The sequence below is a fragment of the Stomoxys calcitrans genome, chromosome 3, assembly GCF_963082655.1.
Source record: "Stomoxys calcitrans chromosome 3, idStoCalc2.1, whole genome shotgun sequence".
Lineage (NCBI taxonomy): Eukaryota > Metazoa > Arthropoda > Insecta > Diptera > Muscidae > Stomoxys > Stomoxys calcitrans.
In genome coordinates, this window is record NC_081554.1 from 193611829 (window position 1) to 193634868 (window position 23040).

Below are 23040 nucleotides of genomic sequence, written 5' to 3' on the forward strand. Positions count from 1 at the left end.
CAAATCGAGCGCTGAGACCTTATACCACATTTCTCAATTGTATTAAGGCATTATGAACTCATACCAATTCTTAGCTTTTTTTCTAGAATTAATTCATAATTTTGCTTGGTTTTGTTTGGTTTGCAGACAGACGGACACATTCCTATGGAATCAGTTGGACATTCTTAATCGCTTGCTGCAACTGAAAGCCACAACTTCTTTGTCAATTCATTTATTTAAACAACTGTTTTCACCGTTATCAAATCAGCTGATTTTGACTTAGTACCACAGAATAAGTGAGATTACCGTTAAGTCTACTCTCCTCTTTGTTATTGTAAAATTTGTAATTTGTGGATGCCTCTGTAGTGGTGTAGGGTATAATGACAACAACATCATTATGTTTACATTGAAAATGTCATTATAGAACCTTTGTTTGTGGCTTTGTCTGTGAAAAAGGGTATTAAACATCTCCATCACCATTCTACTACCACACACACAATGTGTGCTGAAAACAAAGCTGCTGTTTATGTTGGTATTGTGTTGTTCTTGTGCTGATGTTGTTCGGTGCTCTCTTGAAGAACATGCTTTTTGATGCGAGGGCAGGGGGCAGTTGGGCAGTGGTTGCGGGTAGTTGTATGCATAATATGGAAGTTTGTATAGTGGTGTTTAATTTTAGTATGGCTAGGATAGGATAGGAAAGGAAGGAGGAATTTCACACACACGCACACCCACTCTCTCTCTGTTTCTCCTCTTCGAGGACGTTTAAGAGCCAGCGCATGTGTATGCAAGATGGTCATATGTAACATCATGCACCACCTATGATTTTCATTCCTTGATTTCTTTTTTTGTTTGTTGAACGTTGGTCTTACTCACTTGACGAGCTTAGCATATCACGTGCACTGGCACTGCTATTCGTTTTTATAGATGCTGTGTGTGTTGATGATGATAATGATGGTGATGAGTAGGATAAGGAGGAAGAAGTAGAGTACCGATTGAAGGGATCATCCGCCGCCCTCAGTTTCAGCTTTTCCAGCATTAGTGGTGCCACCTTAGCGACAATGAAGCCTTCATTTTCAATTGCTGGCTGGTGGCTACCATTCTTATTTTCCCCTTGTTGTGGTGGTAGTGAAGTTGCTTGGGCTAGTAATGTGCTATTAGAGGAGAAATAGGAATATGCCGTATTTTGTTGGAAATTACCTGTTGTCGACCCATAACCGCCTCCTCGACTGTCATCTGAGTTATTTATCACAGCACACCAGACCGCATAGACCAATAGGGTCATCAAAATCAATGCACAGACAAATAAACGGCGACTACTTGCTGTTTTGGGCCAAAACGAACGCCCTTTACTACCCGCATAGGATGATGTTCGAAGAGTAGAGGTTTGCAATGGCCTCGTGCCATTGCTCTCAAGTGGACGGTACAAAGCGGTGCTGGGCATTATTATATCACTCACTTGGTATCTTAAACTGGGAAAATTTATACTCCCTGCGAGCCAACACTAGGGAAGTTTTATTTTTCTGAATTTCTTTCTTTTTTTATCAATCAATTCTTCTTTCAAACACTTCAATGATGACTCTTTCCACTCTTGCCCTTAATCATAGTCAAATATTTCCTGAATACACAACATCATCTCGTTTTATTATAGAAATACAACAACATGTGGACTTTCCTTTCTGCCCTGCTTTGGCTTTGACTTTTCCTTTGCGTTTGCCACTGACTTTTGTTTGGTGGGGTAGGGGGGGATGATGACAAACGAATCTCCGGCTACTTCCCCATACAAACCCCCAACAACAAACGCCAGCTAGTTAGGCGTTGCAGTAACAAACAGTAACCTCAATTAAATCGATTTTTTTTGTTACAATTCATTCACTTTTAAATTGGTTGGGAAATTGTGTGAGGTTTGTCATAATCACTTAAAACTTTTTGCACCCATATATGAAGCCACACCACGCCACATTTTCCTTTGTTTTCTTCGAATGCCCAGCCAGAGAATTTAGTTGCGACACTAACAAACCTTTATTTGACTATGAGTTTTATTTAAGGCAAAGCAAAAAGTATTTTGTAGTTTATTTTGGTATTGCTTGTTATTTTTTCAAACTGGATTTTAACCCGAGTGGCTTGTCACAACAAATTAAAGCAACCTAACATAGAAACACTTTCTTTAATTTGTTTATACGTTTAGACCTTAGTATTTTACTAACAGCGCGCGGCACGCGGCATTGCGTTCATTGTCTTTAGCCTTTTAATAAAAATAACAGCATTTTCCCATTCGCAAACAACACAATTTACCAAAATAAATGCTAGTGCTAAATCATCATATGATGGGGTTGCCTACATCTGTTTTTATTATATAAAGCGCTTTTATGGGATTTCTACAACAAGGCTGGTACTATGTTCGCTTTTCGTCAAAGTTTTTAGTGAATACTTAAAAAATCGAAAAGACTTTGAAGCAAAACCAGACTTGCACATTCAAGTGGACAAAATAATTAATAAAAGTATTAGGTAAACGTGTGATTTTCAACTGTGAAAAATGAACAAAGTACCAGCCGTGATGTATTCATTTCGTGCACTATCTATCAAAATCAGTGATTAGTGCAACTCTGATGTTGTGTATGTTACTAGTTCGCGCCATTTTCATTACTTGAATGTATATGGTTCTTAGCTATAATACACACAAACAACCAAAACTCGATGACAGATAGTTCACATTGCGAGAAAAAAATTGTACTCAGCTTTGTTTACTTTTGCTCCTATTTGATGACATTTTCAATCGCCAAATTTAACATCCTTAATGATGTTCAAGGGGCCTATCCACTTTATGTTTTCGCAGGTGACCTAACCTTCTTTTAGTGAATCCTGCGTCTAAGTTCAATTTTTTTTAAGTTTGAGCGCATGGCGAAACAATTAAAGGTGGTCTCATTTGTACAACAACCACAGATCATATGGTGCAATCCGCCATCTTGCCATCGAGCTGATCACCGATTTGCCAACGCTCGTAAACAAATGTGTGCGTGCGTACATGAGCAATGAATATGCGAGAAAGAAGACAACAACAAAGAGAATGCAAACAAAAATATGTCATCTTAATACCGTCAAATTCTGCAGGCTGTTAACAGCTGTTCGCGTGAGACCACCTTTTTATATCGCCTTGGTTTGAGCGCAAGGCGGATTAAATAAGGTGGTCGCACGCGAGCAGCTGTTAGCAGCCGGCCAGGATTGACAGTATTAAGATGTCAGATTTTTGTTCTGATTCTCTTTGTTTTTATCTTCTTTCTTGCATATTCTCTGCACATTTATGGACACGTATACACACAAGCGCACAAATTTCTTTACCTACATATCTTGGCAAAACGTCGATCAGCTTGAAGGTAAGATGGCAAATTGCACCATATGATTTGTGGTTGTTGTACAAATGAGACCACCTTTAATTGTTTCGCCGTGGCTTGAGCGTTGCATTTGTGTGATTTGTTTACAGAGTTGCATTGCAACGGCCAAAAACAAAGCTATTTATATATTTTAAGCAAAAAACTGTAATCATATTTCCGTCCGTCATTTATTATTTGCTTTGATTTATTTTCAAACAAGACTCATAGGCGAAATAAAGTAAAACTTATCGAAGTACGATGCTTGTAACTAATTTCGATAATCCGATTAATACGAGCCACTATGTAATCGATTTCTTGGCAAGCCGAATAAAAGCCAAGCATTTGCCATACTTAAATGGGGTATTCGCACGCGCTGCATTATTGGGGTTTTTAATACAAGACTGCTTTAAAAACGACGTAAAAGTAAAATTTTTAGACCTCAGGAACGACGAATCTGATGTCTGTTTTTTGAGAATAGTTTGTGAACACCCGAGGGACTGGAAATTTGAGCAAAAAATCTAAAAGGAATTCGTCTACTCGATTACTAGCCAGGTGTGCATCTAACGGTAGTTTTTTGAACTACATTTTATTTGAGCTTTTGCAACTTTAATGACATTTAATACTCGGTATAAAGTATGCACTTTTTCGAAATGGTTAATAGAAGTAGAATAAAAGAAAAAAAAAAAGAAATTATTCGAAGAAGTTTTTACATTCATCAATTTGTGTGTTTTGTGTAAATAAAACAATGCTGCTGTTGGCGAAAATGCTTCCCCACATTCTATCAACAAGGCTTAGATTTGAGGCAAGAGATCTGACAAAAGATCTCAGGCTAAAGCCTAGGACAATTTAAGCTATTTCTGGTATTTGATTGAAGTCTAATAAAATACATTAGTGCAGAAACTGGAGCCGCATAATATTATTCAGTTCCTGAAAGATGATTTTAAGGTCGTTCAAAATCAAAATACAAATCCCTGAATATGTGAAAGGTAAGCATTATTTTTCGAGATCCTATATTTGGATGTGGAGGTAGCGATACTCGTCAAGCTCCTTAGGTGAGCAGGTTTCTTCCAGTCTATAGGATCGCCGCCGGAACATTATACGAGTAGCTCCTTGCACAGGATAGCTGTCAGCACCACATAGGCCGGAACATTAAGGTCTGTTCTGTGTGGTGTTCATTGCTATCACGAGAAGCTTAGCTGCAAGCTACCGGGCGCGTCCACAGGTTGCGGATAGTGGAATGCTCCATACGGAGTAGCTGCAACGGCAGTCGCGGACAATCAGCGGTATCGAGCGGGGAATCTCAGTGAGGGGTCGGGCGGCACCGCCTCTGCTCAGATACTGAGTGCCTCTGATGCTTGATATGACAAGGGAAGTTTTTGACGCCTTTAAATATCCAATGGCCACCCTGTTCCCTCGGCGATGGGTCCTTTGGACCGGAAAGAGCCTTCTCACCTACAGGAGCTTGGCTAGCATCTCCACCTCCACATGAAGATGTGGCTACAACAACACGACAACAAAAGAGTAGCTATTGGTGCCAACGGAGCGTGATGCCCATCGGTTATTTAATGGTGCCCTATCCCCGCACGGGATTACTATGAGCACCATTCAAGTTGGTACTTAGAGCTCCAATCTGTGTGGTGTTCAAGATATTATGAATAGCTCTGAAAAAAGCTACCTCGCGCGTCCACAGGTTGCAGATATTGGAAAGCTCCTTAGGTATACGGATTAAGTGCAACTGTAGTCGCGGACTGTCAGCGATATTAACTGAAAAGTCTCAGTAAGCGGCCTGGCGGCACCGGATCTTTCTTAAATACTAATTGCTTATGAAACTCAATATAGCAAGGCGGGTTATAGGCGTTATTTAATAAACAATAGCTATCACGTTCCCGCGGTTATCGGTTTGCATAGTGTCGGAAATGGATATTTCGATGTGTTGCAAACGAAATGATAAAATGGATATACCGCCATCCTTCGGTGGTGGGTATAAAAATAATATTGTGAATTATGTTACTTTACTTTACTTTAATTGGCTATGACAGAATATTTCTTCCACTAGCCGAACGTAGAATAGCGTTCCAAGCGCCTCGATCTTCTGCGCTCATTCTAAAATCTCTGACACCAAGTTTCGAGGTGTCTCCCACAACTTGATCTTTCCATCGGGCTTTTGGTCTTCCCGGTTTGCGTGTACCACCGTGTTTGCCTTCAAAAGACTTCTTTGCTGGAGCTTCTTCATCAATTCTGACAACATGACCTAGCCAATGCAGCCGTTGTATTTTGATGCGTGTAACTATGCTATCGTCGTCATACAGCTCATACAGCTCGTGGTTCATACGTCGCCTATATTCTCCGTTAACGCAAACTGGTCCATATATTTTACGAAGAATCTTTCTCTCAAATACTCCAAGCACTGCCTCATCTGCTTTCACAAGAATTATGTTACTACAATGTTTTAAATTTAAATTTTGTGTAAACATCGCGCGTTGAAAATGGTTTGACGACGTCGACCGAAATATTGGAAACAAGTAAGAGCGCGCTAAGTTCGGCCATGCCGAATCTTATGTATCTTCCACCATGGATCGCATTTGTCGTCTTCTTTACGCTGTATCTCTTTTTAGGCAAACAAAGAATAATGGAAAAAATTGTTATGCTACTGGAGATATATCAAGTTATAGTCCGATTCGGACCATAAGGAAATTTAATGTTGAAGACCATAGTAGAAGTCATTGGGTTATATTTCAGTCCATTCGGTTAAGAATTCCGCCTTGTAGGGGCTCAAGAAGCATTATCGGGAGATTCGTTTCTGTGGGAGCTATATGAGGCCACAGATCGATTAAGACCAAATTGGTCAGTATGCTAAAGGTCATGGGAGAAGCTGTCGTACAAAATTTCAGCCAAATCAGAAAAGAATTGCGCCCTCTAGAGTCTTTAGAAGTCAAAATCCCATATCGGTTTATATGGCAGCTATATCGATTGAACTATATTTATCGCAGGTCTTGGAAGTCATAACAAAATACTTCATGCTTAGTTTCAGCCAAACCGGATAAGAATTGCGCCCTCTAGTGGTTCAAGAAGTCAAGGCCCAAGATCGGTTTGTATGGCAGCTATATCAGGTTATTAACCGATTTGAACCATACTTAGCACAGTTGTTAAAAGTCATAACAAAACAAGTCATGCTAAATTTCAGCAAAATCGGATAAGAATTGCGCCCTCTAGAAGTCGAAATCAAAGAACGGTATATACGGCAGCTATATCAGGTTATATATCGATTTAGACCATACTTTGCACAGTTGTTTGAAGTCATAAAAAAACACCTCATTCAAAATTTCAGTCAAATCGGAAAGAATTGCGCCCTCTAGTGGCTCGAAAAGTTAAGACCCAAGATCGGTTTATATGGCAGCTATACCAGTTTATGAACCGATTTGAACCGTACTTAGCACAGTTATTTGAAGTGATACAAAAACACCACGTGGGGTCTTAGACGCATATTTCTAGGTGTTAGGTTATGTTGAAAAGAGGGTGCGGATATTAATCCGCCCCATGCCACTATGAACATACACCTAAGCCTGTAGCTCTAAGTTAGGAATTCCGTGCTACTCACAAAATCCTTACTTGTTTTCAATACCTCTCCCCTAAGTTGGTTCATGTCTGGTATTGTGTGCCCACCTAAGTGCCGGTATCTGTTAGACGCGAAAGCCGGGCAATGACAAAAGAAATGCTTCAACGTCTCATCATCTTCTCCGCATGCGCTACACATGCTATCACTTGCCGCACCGATTTTACATAAGTGAGCTAGTAGTAGTATGTGTCCCGTTATGATAACAATAGCTATACAGACCCCCTTCTCACTTCCTTTCAGTAATAGCATCGTCTTCTCATGATCTAGATTCGCCCTTGGGTTTTTGGCGTCCTACCGACCGTTTGTTGCATGCAAATTCGTCGCCCACTCCCTTAACTCGGACTGCGTCGACCCGAAAGGCTGCGGGTTAACCAAGTTTATTGACGGCAGTCCTTTGGCCTTCACCGACAAATCGTCTGCACTTTCATTTCCCCTTACTCCGTTATGGCCCGGCACCCAAACGATGCGGATTTTGCCATCCTCACAGAAGGCGTTACCTGTTCGCGACCTTACTGTCCTGCTTGTTATTGCCCTTGTGGCAATTTCACTGTCCGTAAAGATGTTCACACTCAATGTCCTCGCGTTAGCACCACACCACTTCACGCATTCCGTGATAGCCCGGATTTTCGCCTGCAGGACCGCATTATAGTCAGGCAGTCTAAAACAGATCTCAGCCTCTAGGTTCTCAATGTAGACCCCCAGGCCAATTCTGTCCTCTAGCTTTGATCCATCCGTGTAACATGATCTTCCAGATGGCAATTCGAGGTGTTACAAACAAAAATTATTGGGTTGAAAGTAATTGCGGATTTTCCATATAGTCGGCGTTGACAAATTTTTTCACAGCTTATGACTCTGCATTCATTCTTCTGTCAGTTATCAGCTGTTGCTTTTAGCTTGCTTTAGAAAAAAAGTGTTAAAAAAGTATATTTGATTAAAGTTCATTCTAAGCTGTATTAAAAATGCATTTACTTTCTTTTAAAAAATCCGCAATTACTTTTGGGCAACCCAATAGTATACCCCCCATCCTATGGTGGGGGGTATAATTTAATAAGACAAAAAAAAACTGTCAAAAACTTTGTTTTTTCCCCATGACCTATAGCCGATACCATACACCAAGCTTCACAAAATCAGATTTTGAAAACATTTTCCGCGAGCATCAATTTTCGAAAAATGTGCGTTAAACTGTTTTTTTTTTTTTAATTTTAATTTGGACCAAATATGCTGGAAATCAAATTTGGGAAATTTTTATGAAAATCGCATTTGATATGTATTTTCTTGCAAATCATTTCTATAATTTTTTTTATAAAAATTAAATATTTTCGTTTTTCGTGGAAGTGATGTCTTTTTTTGTTTGTTTTTTAGGTTTGAACAAATTTTGACATTTATTGTTTTTAAGTTTGCTAGAAAATATTACAATTTAACGAAAAGAAAAACTATTTATTTCAAAAATGCACTACTATCTTTAAATGTTTCCTGAACTATTACAATATTGTGAAGGCGTTTTCAAAACTACTGAAGGTATTTAAAAATAACAAAAAAAAAAACGCTAAGCAGTTTACTAAGGTCGCTTACTTTTCCCTATAGATGAATGATATCTGGTCTTTTTTTAGAAAAAGGAAAATTATATATAAAGAAATTGTATAACAAATTGTAAAAAATTTAAACAAAAATGAAAACAATAATTGAAATCTCTAAAATAAATTACAAAAATTTTTAAAAATATATATGTAACTTATGTAAAAAATATAAATTTACAAAAAAAAAAAGTTATGCTGATATGAGAAAAAACGAAAATATTTTGAAGCCTACTTTAGCTAGCTAAGAAGTACAACGTGACATAATTAATTATATGTTATGTAGGTAAGTATGTAGGTATGTATATAAGACATTCGTTTATGAATAATAGCTAGAGGGATATTTTAGTCCTGCTTGTTGGCTGCAGATTTTAAGCATGTTGCTGAACCAATTTCGTCAATTTATCAGCATTGGCTCCGGAGAAGGTTTCCAGCTTTTCCTTGTTCTTGATAAAAATGAAAGTGGGCATGCTGGAAATGCCATATTCCATGGCAACATCTTCACAATCATCAACATCAACCTGAAAGAGAAACAATTTACAGTTAATATCGAAATCTAGACAAAGAGTTCCAGACATACCTTGACGAAAACCACTTTGCCGGCATATTCTTTGGACAATTCTTCCAAATGGGGGGCAATCATCTTGCAAGGGCCACACCAGGTGGCAAAGAAATCCACAACCACCAATTTATCTCCAGCATTTTCGAGTTGCTGATCGAAATCGGACTGTAAAAGACAAAGAAAAGCGTAGAAATTATTATTTATTACACACATTTCCCAGATAGATATTCTTCGTTTATCATGAGTTAGGTTTTAACCACCAAGCTATCGCTATACCACGACCTAATAACACTACTGATTAGAATTATGGCCTACATATATTATTTAAGTGTGTTGTCTGCGTGTTTTAGCGCCCTTAAATGAATTGATAAAACACACAAAACTGGCATAGTGTGAGCTGAAATTCTAATCAATTGTCCCACAAATCAAATTTAATTAATAATTGCTGGCGCTTTAATTTCTTATAATCTTGCCAAACTTAAACAAAGGAAACGATTTGCTTAGGTTAGGTAAGAGTGGCAGTCTTTTACAGACTTACTTAGACATTTTTAGGTCCATTGTGATACCACAGTAGCGACAGACCAATGCTTCTGGCAGGAATCGAACCCACGTCCCCTGCACTGGTAATCCAAGCACGCTACCAACTCGGCTACCGGCTTATTTAGTTTAAAAATTTGGTAGGCTGGAAGGGTATTTGGTAGGTTTTTTGAAAAATGTAGTTCGGCATTTTTTTTGCAGTGGCAACGCTGCATGTAACCTTCAATTAGGGTTGGTATTCTATTTGGCTTTCGGAATAGTCGCTGAAATTTTTAATTGTTCTGCGAGCGGAATTTGACAGCAGTCAAATGTTTTTGTTTCCATACCAAAACACTTTTTATCCGCTCATATTGTTTTCTCCATTTATTTTATCGCAAATAAATGAAGAAAAGCGAACCATTGAAACTTATAAAACATACAAAAACGATGCCCGCAATGCTTTCAAGTGTTGCCACTTTGTATTTTTTTCGCCTATTTTTGGCCAACGTATCGCCGAGGTTTTTTTTAATGAAGTTTGACAGCATTCCGCTTGGAAAGCTGAACAGAATACTCAGCTTTAGTCTCAAGTTGTGATTCAGTTTCAAAATAAATATACCTAACATACCTACTGATGCTTCATGTTATTTATAACAAGTAAAAGCGTGCTAAGTTCGGCCGGGCCGAATCTTATATACCCTCCACCATGGATCGCATTTATCGAGTTCTTTTCCCGGCATCTCTTCTTTGGCAAAAAAGGATATAAGAAAAGAGTTGCTCTGCTATTAAAACGATATCAATTATGGTCCGGTTCGGACCACAATTAAATTATATGTTGGAGACCTGTGTAAAATTTCAGCCAATTCGTATAAGAATTGCGCCCATTGGGGCTCACGAAGTAAAATAGAGAGAACGATTTATATGGGATCTGTATCGGGCTATAGACCGATTCAGACCATAATAAACACGTTTGTTGATGGTCATGAGAGGATCCATCGTACAAAATTTCAGGCATATCGGATAATAATTGCGACCTCTAGGGGTCGAGAAGTCAAGATCCCAGATCAGTTTATATGGCAGCTATATCAGGTTATGAACCTATTTGAACCTTATTTGACACAGTTGTTGAAAGTAAAAATAAAATACGTCATGCAAAATTTCAGCCAAATCGGATAGGAATTGCGCCCTCTAGAAGCTCAAGAAGTCAAATCCCAAGATCTGTTTATATGACAGCTATATCAGGTTATGAACCGATTTCAACCATACTTGGCACAGTTGTTGGATATCATAACGAAATACTTCGTACAAAAAATTCATTCAAATCGGATAAGAATTGTGCCCTCAAGAAGTCAAGACCCAAGATCGGTTTATATGCCAGCTATATCAGGTTATAGACCGATTTAAACCATACTTTGCACAGTTATTGGGTATCATAACAAAATACGTCGTGCGAAATTCCATTCCAATCGGATAAGAATTGCGCCCTCTAGAGGCTCAAGAAGTCAAGACCCAAGATCGGTTTATATGGCAGCTATATCAGGTTATGGACCGATTTGAACCATACTTGACACAGTTCCTGGATATAATAACAAAACACGTCGTGCAAAATTTCATTTCAATCGGATAAGAATTGCGCACTCTAGCGGCTCAAGAAATCAAGACCCAAGATCGGTTTATATGGCAGCTATATCAGCTTATGGACCGATTTAAACCATACTTGGCACAGTTGTTGAATATCATAACAAAACACGTCGTGCAATATTTCATGCCAATCGGATAAGAATTGCGCACTCTAGAGGCTCAAGAAGTCAAGACCCAAGATCGGTTTATATGGCAGCTATATCAAAACATGGACCGATATAGCCCATTTACAATACCAACCGACCTACACTAATAAGAAGTATTTGTGCAAAATTTCAAGCGGCTAGCTTTACTCCTTCGGAAGTTAGCGTGCTTTCAACAGACAGACGGACGGACGGACGGACGGACAGACGGACGGACATGGCTAGATCGACATAAAATGTCACGACGATCAAAAATATATATACTTTATGGGGTCTCAGACGAATATTTCGAGTAGTTACAAACAGAATGACGAAATTAGTATACCCCCCATCTTATGGTGGAGGGTATAAAAACGCTGACTTATTGATCTTAGTTCAGAGAAAAAAATCTTAGTCATCATGCTAAATAATATTTCAATATGCACCAGCAGCCTCTTTAGAAATTATGAAGACAACAAAGTTAATAAATACATTTACTATAATTGACGTCATCAATGTGATTTGAAATTCAATAGGGTGGCAGGCAGCGAGAGAGAGAGAGGGAGAGAAAGAAAGATCTTATCTCTAGTCTTTTGCTTAGTCACTCGGGTTTTTTAGTTTTTTTTTATATGGCTTTTGTTTACTCTCTCTCTCTCTCTCTCTCTCACACATGAAATTTATTTGGGCTCTCGGAGAGTAGACATACTAGTATGAACAAATAAAAAATAACGTTAAACTAATACATATATGTATGTTGTTATGAGGGTGCTACAAGTAAGCGTTATTTTCTTTAATCAGTAGAATGTGATTTTATTTTAAATAAAACAAACATATTTTTCAGTTGTTTTATTTCAATTTATCTAAAGCTTCCAAAGAAATAGAAAGTAGTAACAATGGGGGTTATGAAAAAGTCCTATTCAAATTTAAACACTGTTAACCTTGACAACAAAACATAACGAACGAAAAGACTATATACCTATGCCGATTTATATCTACCCTCCCAATTAAAAGCATTCAACAGACAGGTTTAGTTTGGATTTCTCTGAATACAGATTGAAAATGGTGGAGGAAGTTCAAGGAATTCGGATGAACATTGAATAGGTACTGCTAAATTGCAAATCAGAAGATTGGTTTATAGGTAGTGTATGGAAACTATAGGTAACTTTTAAGGCGCCAACTAAATCCAATCTAACGCTGAAATTGAAATATGAACAGGCATTGCGGTATGTTAAAAAACAATACCTACTATGTATATGTGTATGTATGTATAGTTCATGATGTGAGAATGGAATAACAGGCAGACAGTTATAAAAAAAAACCTCATATGGTGTATAATCTGAACAAAGAAAAACGGAATGTTTAAAGAAAGATCAAGTTGAGGATGAAATCTCGAAGACTCGAAACAGGAGAAGAAAACGAGATTATAGAGCGAAAATGATAAAAATCAACCAGAACAGAATGAGAGATTGGCGACCGGGAAAGTGCTCTCCATCACACAATCTGCCAATTCGAGTTCGCATGTGATCCTGAATGTTAAGGATACTTTGTGTCTGAAGAGAATCCAGAAAAAAGGCATTCCGAAGCCTTTGCAGTACAGAACATTGGTAGCGTAGTTAGTAGAGATGAGTTTCTCCCGAGATCAGTCTATATGGCAGCTATATCCAAATATGTTTCGATCTGGACGATATTCAACAAACAGGTGTAGAGGTCTATCAAAACTCACTTTTTCAAATTTCATCGAAATAGGAGGAAAAATGCTCCTTTTATAGGCTCATTACACAATATGCGGAGATCGGTACATATGGTAGCTAAATCCATATATGGTCCGATCTGTACCACATTTGACAGGAATGGGAAGGGGTCTACCAAAACACACTGTGCCAAATTTCATCGAATTCGGGTAATAAATGGATCTTTTATGGCCTCAATACTCTATATCGAGAGATTGGGTGGTCGATCTAAGGGCAGCTTTATCCAAATATTGTCCGAACTCACTGTGCCAAAGTTGGTCGTAATCGGATGAAAAATTACCAACTTTAAATCTGGAGATCAGTCTATATAGCGGCTATATACATATAACTAAAATCCGATTTTATGAGATCAGAAGATCAGGTTTATATGCAAAGAATGTGAAATCATCAAAAATGTTTTTTATACCCATGATATCTGCAAATTTATAAATACAAAGCTTTTTTTATAAATAAGAAACTTAAGGCGAGGAAAGAATGGATAGAATTCAGGAACAGTTCATATCGAGGCGGGAGACCTAGACGGATTGGAAAAGGTTCTGAGGTCGAGTGTGAGACACTGTTGCAAGCGTTACAGCTTAGCGAGATGATCCTCTAGTATTGTCATCATGCTACAGATATAAATCAATGCTAGAGGACAGTACAGGTGGGGGCATTTTCATTGTGAACCCAGAGACATGAGTTTTGTTTCCAGCTGCCAGATCAAAACACGGTCCTTCAGGTGTGGAAATCGGGGGGATCACAGAATGTGTGATGTGGTATGGTATAAATGCGAGAATGTTGGCTTTTAGTGTCACAACATCCAGAATAGTAAGACTACGGAAGGTCTTGGAGTTTAAGTACGATATTAATGCCTTCACGCAATGGATATCGTTTGGTTGCCGGTCCATAGCGGAGTAAGGGGAACGAGAGCATAGACGACTTGGCTGTTAGTACCAGAGGACTGCCATCAATAAACTTGATGAAAGCGATTCCTATCGAGCAACGTAGTCCTAATTAAGGGCGCGGACGACGAACGCGCATGTGGCACTGTGGATCAGAGAAATTGTCTGTGGCACGACGCAATTCTGGATCAATATGGGATGATCCAAGCCGTGAGAAGACAAGAGGTCAGTATGGTTTTCTGCAACATTATAGCGTTGGAACATTTGTCAATACCCGGCTGTCGCGTCTAACAGACTTCGGCACACAGGAGCGGAGTCCATACCAGACTTAAACCCACTTAGGGGCGTCTAAAAGACTCCGGCACACAGATGCGGATTTCATAGCAGACTTAAACCCACTTAGGGGCATAGAGCCTAACTGATTTTAAGTATGGGATTTTCTGACATAGATTTTTTACATGGTTACTTTTCGGTCCTTCGAAAGCACAATAAGCCAATTGCTGGCTTTGGTATATGTCCATGGTGGCATTAGGCGGATAAAAATCCAGACCCTCTTCTTTAACCTAAGCTGAGCTAGTCCTTTGCCTGCGACACTCAAAATGACCACGCGTTCGATGCTGCGATCGATCCTATGGACCGCAACGACCTTGCTTACCTATAAGAGAAGCTTGAGAAGGATCGCTATCTACACATATGTGACACACTACCTGTTACTTGATGCATTCTTTCATCATGAAACCGAGTAGCAGAAAATTTTTATAACAAGAATGTCTAAAAGTTCTCTCGTCTCCCAATATATTTTTAAGAGTTCGAGGGAGTAACCTAAGATATCTAGACGGCTCGTTTAATTTTTCTATAGATTCGCAAATGTTTTTTTGCCTATTTAACTTCACTTTTGTATGTTATTTATTCATTTATTTTATAAGTCCCAGTCCGCTTCTAGTCATTGTCTCTTTAGTAGTTTCCTTATAGTCTGTGTACATCTATAACCCCACTTTTGAATCAAAAAGCCCAAAGCCTATGAATCGTAAACAAAATTTTATTGACAATTTTAATGTCACACCTTGACGTATACATCACAATTTTTGATAACAACTTAAAAAAATGTTTGAAATTCTTAAAAAAGTTTTAAGAAATACTGTAAATCTAAACTTTTATGGCACATGTATAAAATTAATACAGTTTTTGATATGCAGTTTTATGGGTCGATTATGGATGGCAACTCAACTTCAGTTGCATTGCCAACGGCCAAATTTTTTACAGACATTTTTACTTTTATATTAAATAACGTATTTTTTTTACAAATTTCTTAGTATCTGAACTTTAAAAATACTGATATTGTATGAAACTGACAAAAATTTCCAACTTTACTTGAATGATGCGAACGAAAATATTCCGTTCGAGTGTTACGTTCTTAGTGAGCCCGGCTGAGAAAGTTTGAGTTCTTCCATTTAACGCAGCATTGTAGTTCCTTCTAGCTCATTTGTAGTTCCTTCTCTAAATTTCAAGTCGCAGCTTCATTTTGAGCCAGCTCATTTCTATGATCCTGGCTCATTTCACCACCCTTAACTTTATTCGGCTTCGCCATTTTTCCTAACATCTTATAATGATTTCCTTTTACCCGATCCTCGGCGCATCTCAGTATACCATTTGTGGTTCCATAGGAAAATTTGTTCACCTTTAAAATCAAACGTATCTTCTTTTTGTTATTCTCATGAAATTCCCTGTCGCTAATTGTCAAGACTTTTATAGCGAAAACTTCACCGGTTTTGGCATGTGAACTCTTTGGCTGTAGGCTAGACTCAAAATGATAATCCATGACCAGTTTATTGTCTTGTTTTATTACCACAGTCTCCAAATACGAAAGCCTACCCTCAATTTCCTGCTTCATAGTGAATTGAATTCCTTTATTGTGGGATTTTAAAAGACCCAAAGTATTTTCCACTTCACTCTTTTTAATAATGGCAAATAAGTTATTAACATATTTGGTTAGAATTTTGGGTTTCACGTTCATCTTCTCCGTGGTGGTGTCCAATAGCTCTTCCATGACTATATCTGCTAGCACAGGAGTGAGCGAAGAGCTCAAGGGCATACCTTTCTGCTGACCATACAATTTATTTTCGAATTTAAAATAACTGAGGTCCTTGAGACAAAATATTAGCATTTCCATAAATAATTCTCTAGGAATATTAGTGTAATCTCTCAATACATGCCATTTGCTTTCAATGACTCCCAAGGCCAATTTGATGGGTATACGGCAAATAACGAGACCACATGAAAGGAGACCAATACATCGTCTGCCTCTATTTCCATTTGTGCCAATTTGGATTTGAAATCCAAAGCCTCGCAAACATTGTATTTTGAGTTTTTGGTCATTTGCTTTAAAATCTCTGCTATATAGCGTGTGAGAGCATATCCTGGAGAATTTTTTAAAGTACAAATAGGTCTAGCCGAAGTCGTTTCTTCTTGGGATTTGTGAAGTCCTGTTATTTTTGGTGGCAATGTGTTTTTGTTGAACAATCTTTTCTTTTCCTCAATGTCTATGGCTTTGATTTTGAATAGTTTTTCCACCAGCAAATTGTTCTTTTCTTGTAGACTGGCTGTGGGATCTCTCTTAAGACTTATATAGGTAGAAGAATCCTTTAAAAGGGTGTTTATTCTCGTTTTTAAGTCCATTGTACGAGTTTTTTTGTTTGTTTAAAAAGTTGTTTTTTTTAATACCATCAATGCTATAGAAGAGAAAAATGTGTAAAAATCGGTGTGTGGCTAAAAGATTTTCTAACTTTTTTACGTACGTTATCACTGTCACTTTGAAACAACTTAGGGTTGGTATTCTGTTCTGCTTTCGGAATGGTCGCTGAAGTTTTCAATTGCTTCATGAGCGAAATTTTACAATAATCATATATTTTGTTTCCATACCAAAAGACGTTGTTTTATCTGCACTTATTGTTTTATAGTTTTTTTTAGCAAATAAATAAATAACATGCCAGCAATGACAGCCAAATAACTTCAAGGGTTGCCAATATTATTTTTTGTCATTTTCCTCACTATGATCAGGGTACCACTATTGCTTATTTTTTTTCTACGTTTCGCCAATGTATTTTATATGAAGTTTGACTGGATTCGCGTGAAAAGCTGAACAGAATACCCTGCTTTAAGCGCAGTATGCACATCTGGCGAAATTTTCGTTACGATAAGAAATGCATTGATATATCCTATACAAAACTTTCGCTTGCAGGTACGCAGCTCAAATGAAATTTTCTTTGCGGAACAGGGTGACATAATATGCATTTTTACAATAGAAGTAATAGAAGAAATAGAAGGAAGAAATAGAAGAAGTTCTACGAGCAAAATTGTAGCAACATGTCGCTGCATCCGTATGAACTTCGCTTCAACTAATTAAATTTTTTGTTCCGACAGTTCTGAAAGAATTCTAAACGATATCTGACCGCCTTTTTGTATGTTTTTTTTTTTTGAAGCTTTTTTCCGACAGTTCGGAATGATTCTTGTACTGTTTGTTTGTGTAGAAAGGGCGGACAACATGGAGTCCATTTTGAGCCAATTCCTGAAAGACGTAATAGATAGTAGCTTTTCTGAGATACAGATATTTTTCTCTGCTCAACGGTTACATATCTTTATTTGTTTACCATTATGTGGTCAATAAAAAAAGAATTCAGTTTGTTGATAGATCTATGTACGAAGTTTCGGAAGGTACATCCGCTTTCTATACGAAATTACTTCAGAAATCCTTACAAAGTTTCGGAAGGTACGGCCGATTTCTATACAAAATTACTTCAGAAATCGTTCAGAATTCTTTACGAAGTTTCGGAAGGTACGTCTGATTTCAATACGAAATTACTTCTGAAATCGTTTAAAATACTTTACGAAGTTTCGGAAGGAACATCCGATTTCATTACGAAATTACTTCCGAAATCGTTCAAAATTCTTTAAGAATTTTCAGCATGAAATTTCCCAAGGTTTTTTTTTCAAATTTCGTTCCGAAACCGGAACGAATTCGTTCCAATTTCTCTCCGTAACATCGACGTTTCGTTCAGTAATCATGTCAACCACTCCATATAACTTTCGTAAAGATTTCGTTACGATTTCGGATCCGAAGTCGGAAGAATCATCCGAAGTTCGTACAGATTTCATAACGATTGGTTTGCTGGGTTGTCAAAATCATGTTGGTGAATACCGTTACGTAAACCCGTTTTACAGTTGAGCTGAGTATTCTATTCACCTTTTCAAAAAAATATTTCTCTAATTTAAAGGCTGCAAAACAATTTTTGCAGCCCTTCGAATCATATGTAACGCGCCATGTAACGCGTTCAGAGTTGAGAGTTGGTTAACATATTCCGTCAGATGCGTGCGTGCATTTGTTATGTTACTCACCCCTATTTTTTTTTTTTTTTTGGCATGCACGCATATGAACGCATCAGTGCTGCGCGAGGTATGTAACTCCACCATTAGGAACTATGTATAACAACGCAGCCAAATTTTTGCAGCCTGTTACGTACGAACCGTCAGTGCACAACAGGGCGATATGGGTTATCCCGGACTATAGTTCTATTTGACTTTGCACCTTTACTATTTGTCATTGTGTATTCATATCATTTGGGCTATTTACATTTTGTCTAATATAGTATTCTAATAAAATGTCCATAAACAACAAAGTAAACCCAATGCACAAGGCAATAACATCAATTAGTAATTTGACAATGGTAATTATTCATCAAATGCTTTCATCATAATTAATTTGAGTGAAACTACCTTTCTATGCATGTGTCATCGCAAGATGCAAAATGTAAAGCAGGTATATGACAATCTTAAAAAACACAGAAATGACCGAAGAATCCGGTATACAGTTTGATTTTGACTCATGACTTTTGTATTAAAAACATGCAAATAAGTCATTTATAAAAATCAAAAATAATATCGCAGTGATTGTCGTAATACAAGTGACTAAATTAAAAAAAATAATATTAGAAATTTTTAGAGGGGAGGGAGAGAGAGAGAGAGAGATAGTTAGCTAACAATGAATGACTTGTTTTCATATTGCATGGAATAAATCGAATCAATTTGTATACCCTACACCACTACTGTGCTACTTAGTAAATTTGTTTGTAACACCAAAAAGGAAGAGAGATAGACCCATTGATAAGTATACCGATCGACTCAGAACCACTTTCTGATACGATTTAGCTATGTCCGTCCGTCCATGTTAATTTGTGTACAAAATATAGGTCGCAGTTTTCATAGGATCGTCTTCAAATTTGGTACAGGCATGTTTTTCGGCCTTGAGACGAATTGGAAAAAAAATCGGTTCAGGTTTGAATATAGCTCCCATATATATGTTCGTCCGATTTTCAGTAATAATGCAATAAAATGGTCATTTGTTAATAGATTCTCTCGAAATATGGCAGAAACGATTTTCTCTTGCTTCTCGACATTATATTGTAGATGAATTTCATAGAAATCGGTTCAGACTTAGATATAGCTGTCATATATGTATATCACCTGATTTTCACTTCTAGAGCTACTGCAAGAGCATTTTTTGACCAATGTTTGGCAAAATTTTGCACATCGCTTTTTTCGACGAGTACCGCATTATCAAATTTTGGGTAATTTGCAATAATGTTGTTGTTATTACAGTTTGAACATCTGCTCGAAATGTGATACGGATTGTTTAATAACCCATTTGAAAACATACGGCGAGGTCCATCAAAATTGGTTCAGAATTAGATATATGTAGCTTCCACTTTGTATCTATAGGTACCGCCTGACTTTTGCCTTTCCTTACTGGTATTTGTATGTTTTTTTTTTTTCTTACATGACAGTACTGAGTAAAAATGGTACTTTTTGGCTACAAAAATGACCTTTTTAACTTGTTTTTAATACCATTTTGCCAACCTCTCTTATCATCCCTGGTTTGAGTCGTTTGCATTATTTCCTTTCCCGTGAAGAAAACTGTGGGGTAATGCACATTTAGGCAGTCTTAGATTCCAATATGTGTAACTTTCTTTTTGCTGCAAATTCGATTTTTTGAAATTTTTTCGGCAGAGCTGCTGTCAAATTTGACATTTGCTGTCAAATTTTGAGAGCACAAACATTTCTCTGTTATTTCAAACCTCTTTGGCATTCCTTTCATATGAATCAATAAACAAAATATTTTCACACAAAAAATTGTGGTCGTTTGAATTGTTGACTCTATGTCAGCTAACTTCCATAATAATGGATTTTTTTCAATTTAATTCCTTGAGCCCTGGAGGGGGGAATTCTTATCCAATTGTATTATCAATAATTTCGTTTCTAAAAATAAATCAAATAAAAATTTCCTCAAATATAATCAGTAAAATATTCTGAGGTTTTAACAGATTATTTGCTAACCGCCAATAAGGAGTGATATCACCCATGCTTAATTATATCTAAATAATTACCACAAAGCAATACTAAAGTGGTTTTATCAGGAAAGTTATCGTTACCCTTGAAATATAAATTTTTTCCACAATTCATTTCTTCAAGTCACTTTTATATTTTCTCAATATTGCAACGGTGAAGTTGGGTTGGTTTTAGGTCATCATTACCAAACACTTTCATTACCCTTTCCTAAACCCCCTGTTAACCTACATTTTACGTGTGCGTGTGACAACTGTAACACTAATGCATTGATAGCCATGCCAGTTTTTTTAACTTGACTGCTTTGGTTAGCGTCCTGCTTTTTTAATATCAAATTTGGTGTTGTTATGTTTGCATTGAAGTACAGAACTCCAACGAACATTTTTAGTTGTCTTGGGTTTATTTTATACTATTTCTGGTTTGAGTTTAATTAGTTAGTTTGAATATAACATTCTCACGCCTTTTTTTGGAGGTTGCTCTTCTCTTTTGTGAAAAAAGGTATGTTTTCACAACCTCTCTCCCTCTCTCTCTCTCACTTATCTTCCGCCAATGACCATTAACACAAACCCAGTTGTTTTGAGTGCTATTGATATTGAATATGTTAGGAATTCTTAAGATAATCTTAAAATCCAGCAATGCGAACTCTGTTTCTTTCTCAGCAAACGTGTTTTGGCTGTTTGTTGTTATTTCTATCCCAGTATTTCTAAAGAAATAAAAATCAAACACACAACGTAATGGAATTTGAAATGCAAAAAACGACGAAACCAACGGCAGCACAATGAATATGAAAATAAAACGAAAGACACACAAAACTTTGATTTTTGTTTTTAACGTTTTTGGCAACACGAGATAGCTGAACACTCATATAAAGATGATATCATCTGAGACCATAAGATGAAGCCGGTGGTGGTAAAGGGTCATTTGCCACCACTGCCTGCTTGGTTGTGTCGCGGTACACAACAAAAAACATTCCCCCACATTTTTGTACAGTAACAAATGTTAGTATTTGAGCGGCAAAGAAACACTAGGTGGCAACCATGAAATATACTTGATTACTTAATTGGCGTAGTATAGACGACAGACATGCATGCGGCACATTGAGTTTGTATGCCAAGACACTAATAACACCAAGTGGAATAATAATGACCAAATGACCAGCACAGGGCTTTTAACTTTTGAAAAAACACGTCATTCCTTAAGGTTTTTTTTCTATGTCGCTTTAACGTTAATGCATAACATTTTGTTTAGGAATTTTCTTAATCACGTTTTAGCTCTTTTTTTATTTTTCATATAATCGAAAGAAACACTTGCAAGTTCTCCTGCTGTCACAAAAATTCTTCACTTGAGTGTTTTGAAGAGCAACAACAATAACACTTACCTTGCTTGTTACAGAGTAGACCATGTTGTTGGTTTTGTTGTTTGATTAGAATTGAATAAAATTATTGAAATTGAATGCTTCTGACCGAACCGTCCGCTATGATATTACTTTAACGAATGCCGCTTAAACAACCCACTTACCAATGTCATATTCATACTTTTATACGATGTGGTCAGGCGTTGCCACATTTGTTGTATGTATATGGTCGTTTTAACAGCATTGTTAATGCGAAATAGAGATAAAATTGTCAATTTGCCAAAATGAATGAAATAAAAACGGATGATAATTTGAAACAATTAAAAATCTGCTAAGTTTAGCCGGACTAAATCTTGGGAACCCACAATCATGGATTTTGGCAAAAATGTACACAAATGAACTAAGTTGACGGGCATAAGGTTGCCTGCAACGACTTTTGCAGAAGGGACATCGAGGAAGAAGAGCCTATATAACACCTTCTGTGTGTGTGTGTGTCGCACTAGCAGTTAGGAGTTCCACTTTAGGTTCGCATTTCTTTGAGAACCCCTCTGATTTCGCGGATGTGGGGCTTTTATTGGGCTTTTAAAAGCGATCTCGATGGTTCAACGGTAGGAACTAGAAGGCATCTTCCTTCTTCTGTTCCTGTGGTATCACAATGGACGAAAACGTCCAAGTGAGTCTAATGGCAGACTGCCACTCAAACCTAACATAACCTAGGATTACAATTGTCAATTCAGGAGATCAGTTTATATGGGATCTATATCAAGTTATAGACAGATTTGAAACGTAATTGGCACAGTTGTTGGAAGTCGTAACAAAACACTACTTGCAAAAGTTCAGCCAAATCGGATAACAGTTGCGACTTTTCTCCGGGTGTTACGATCTGATTCTTTGAGTGGTGTACGCTATTCATATCTGATGAATTGTGTGCTCCGCTATAGCTGCCAACATCCGGGCCAAATGTGGCTCATTGGTTGATAACTCGGTTTTGCTTCCATACAATCCGATCTTCCAGTTGTATATGTATCTTGTAACTTGGAGAACACATACAGCGGTCAAAAAAAGTATTCATCATTCAATGTTTTTTTTTTAATAAGTCTACAAAAGACAATTGGAATAAAAACATATTAAACTAATGATGCAGTAGTGCTTGTGTGATATATATGTACACAATTTCATTGTTTTTAAAGAAAAAAATTGTATTTATTGGAACAAAAAGGGCCATTTTACAGCTGAACACAAAAAATTAAACAAAAAAAGTATTCATCATTGCAAAAAAACAA

At 37.3% G+C, this 23040-nt stretch overlaps 3 protein-coding genes across 5 annotated transcripts in view; all 3 read right to left on the bottom strand.

Annotated features, from left to right (window-relative positions):
- The window catches only part of LOC106085478 (galactosylgalactosylxylosylprotein 3-beta-glucuronosyltransferase S), a 34126-nt gene extending 31858 nt beyond the window's left edge, over positions 1-2268 (bottom strand). Inside the window, exons 1-3 of one of the 2 annotated variants that reach the window (XM_013249781.2) lie at positions 1997-2268; positions 1177-1594; positions 853-1119 (exon numbers count right to left, since the gene is read on the bottom strand). In XM_013249781.2, the coding sequence (XP_013105235.2) occupies positions 853-1119; positions 1177-1420 (511 nt within the window). In that variant the 5' untranslated portion in view covers positions 1421-1594; positions 1997-2268. Of the gene's footprint in view, positions 1-852; positions 1120-1176 lie in introns of both variants that reach the window. The other variant, XM_013249862.2, reaches the window with a different exon arrangement.
- A 6111-nt stretch (positions 2269-8379) lies between these two features.
- Positions 8380-21923, bottom strand: LOC106084430 (thioredoxin-2). The gene is made up of 3 exons (XM_059364787.1): positions 21782-21923; positions 9118-9264; positions 8380-9058 (listed from the first exon to the last, which is right to left on the bottom strand). Exons 1-3 carry the CDS (start codon positions 21803-21805, stop codon positions 8909-8911), a joined length of 321 nt encoding a protein of 106 aa, XP_059220770.1. The 5' UTR covers positions 21806-21923; the 3' UTR covers positions 8380-8908.
- LOC106081830 (uncharacterized) lies at positions 15027-21767 on the bottom strand. Of its 2 annotated transcripts, none has more exons than XM_059364785.1 (2): positions 19884-21767; positions 15027-16736 (listed from the first exon to the last, which is right to left on the bottom strand). In XM_059364785.1, the coding sequence occupies exon 2, from the start codon at positions 16175-16177 to the stop codon at positions 15512-15514; it is 666 nt and encodes a 221-aa protein (XP_059220768.1). In that variant the 5' UTR covers positions 16178-16736; positions 19884-21767; the 3' UTR covers positions 15027-15511. The 2 variants fall into 2 exon arrangements, with proteins under 2 accessions (XP_059220768.1, XP_059220769.1); XM_059364786.1 differs by lacking the exon at positions 19884-21767 and adding an exon at positions 16803-17209.
- Positions 21924-23040: the final 1117 nt, after the last annotated feature.

Excerpts from the sequence above, each read along its gene's own strand:
- LOC106081830 (XM_059364785.1), bottom strand. The coding sequence starts at position 16,177 with ATGGAAATGCTAATATTTTGTCTCAAGGACCTCAGTTATTTTAAATTC.
- LOC106084430 (XM_059364787.1), bottom strand. The coding sequence starts at position 21,805 with ATGGTCTACTCTGTAACAAGCAAG. Across the intron at positions 9,265-21,781 it reads TCTACTCTGTAACAAGCAAG|TCCGATTTCGATCAGCAACT; the intron begins GTAAGTGTTATT and ends TGTCTTTTACAG. Across the intron at positions 9,059-9,117 it reads GCAAAGTGGTTTTCGTCAAG|GTTGATGTTGATGATTGTGA; the intron begins GTATGTCTGGAA and ends TTTCTCTTTCAG.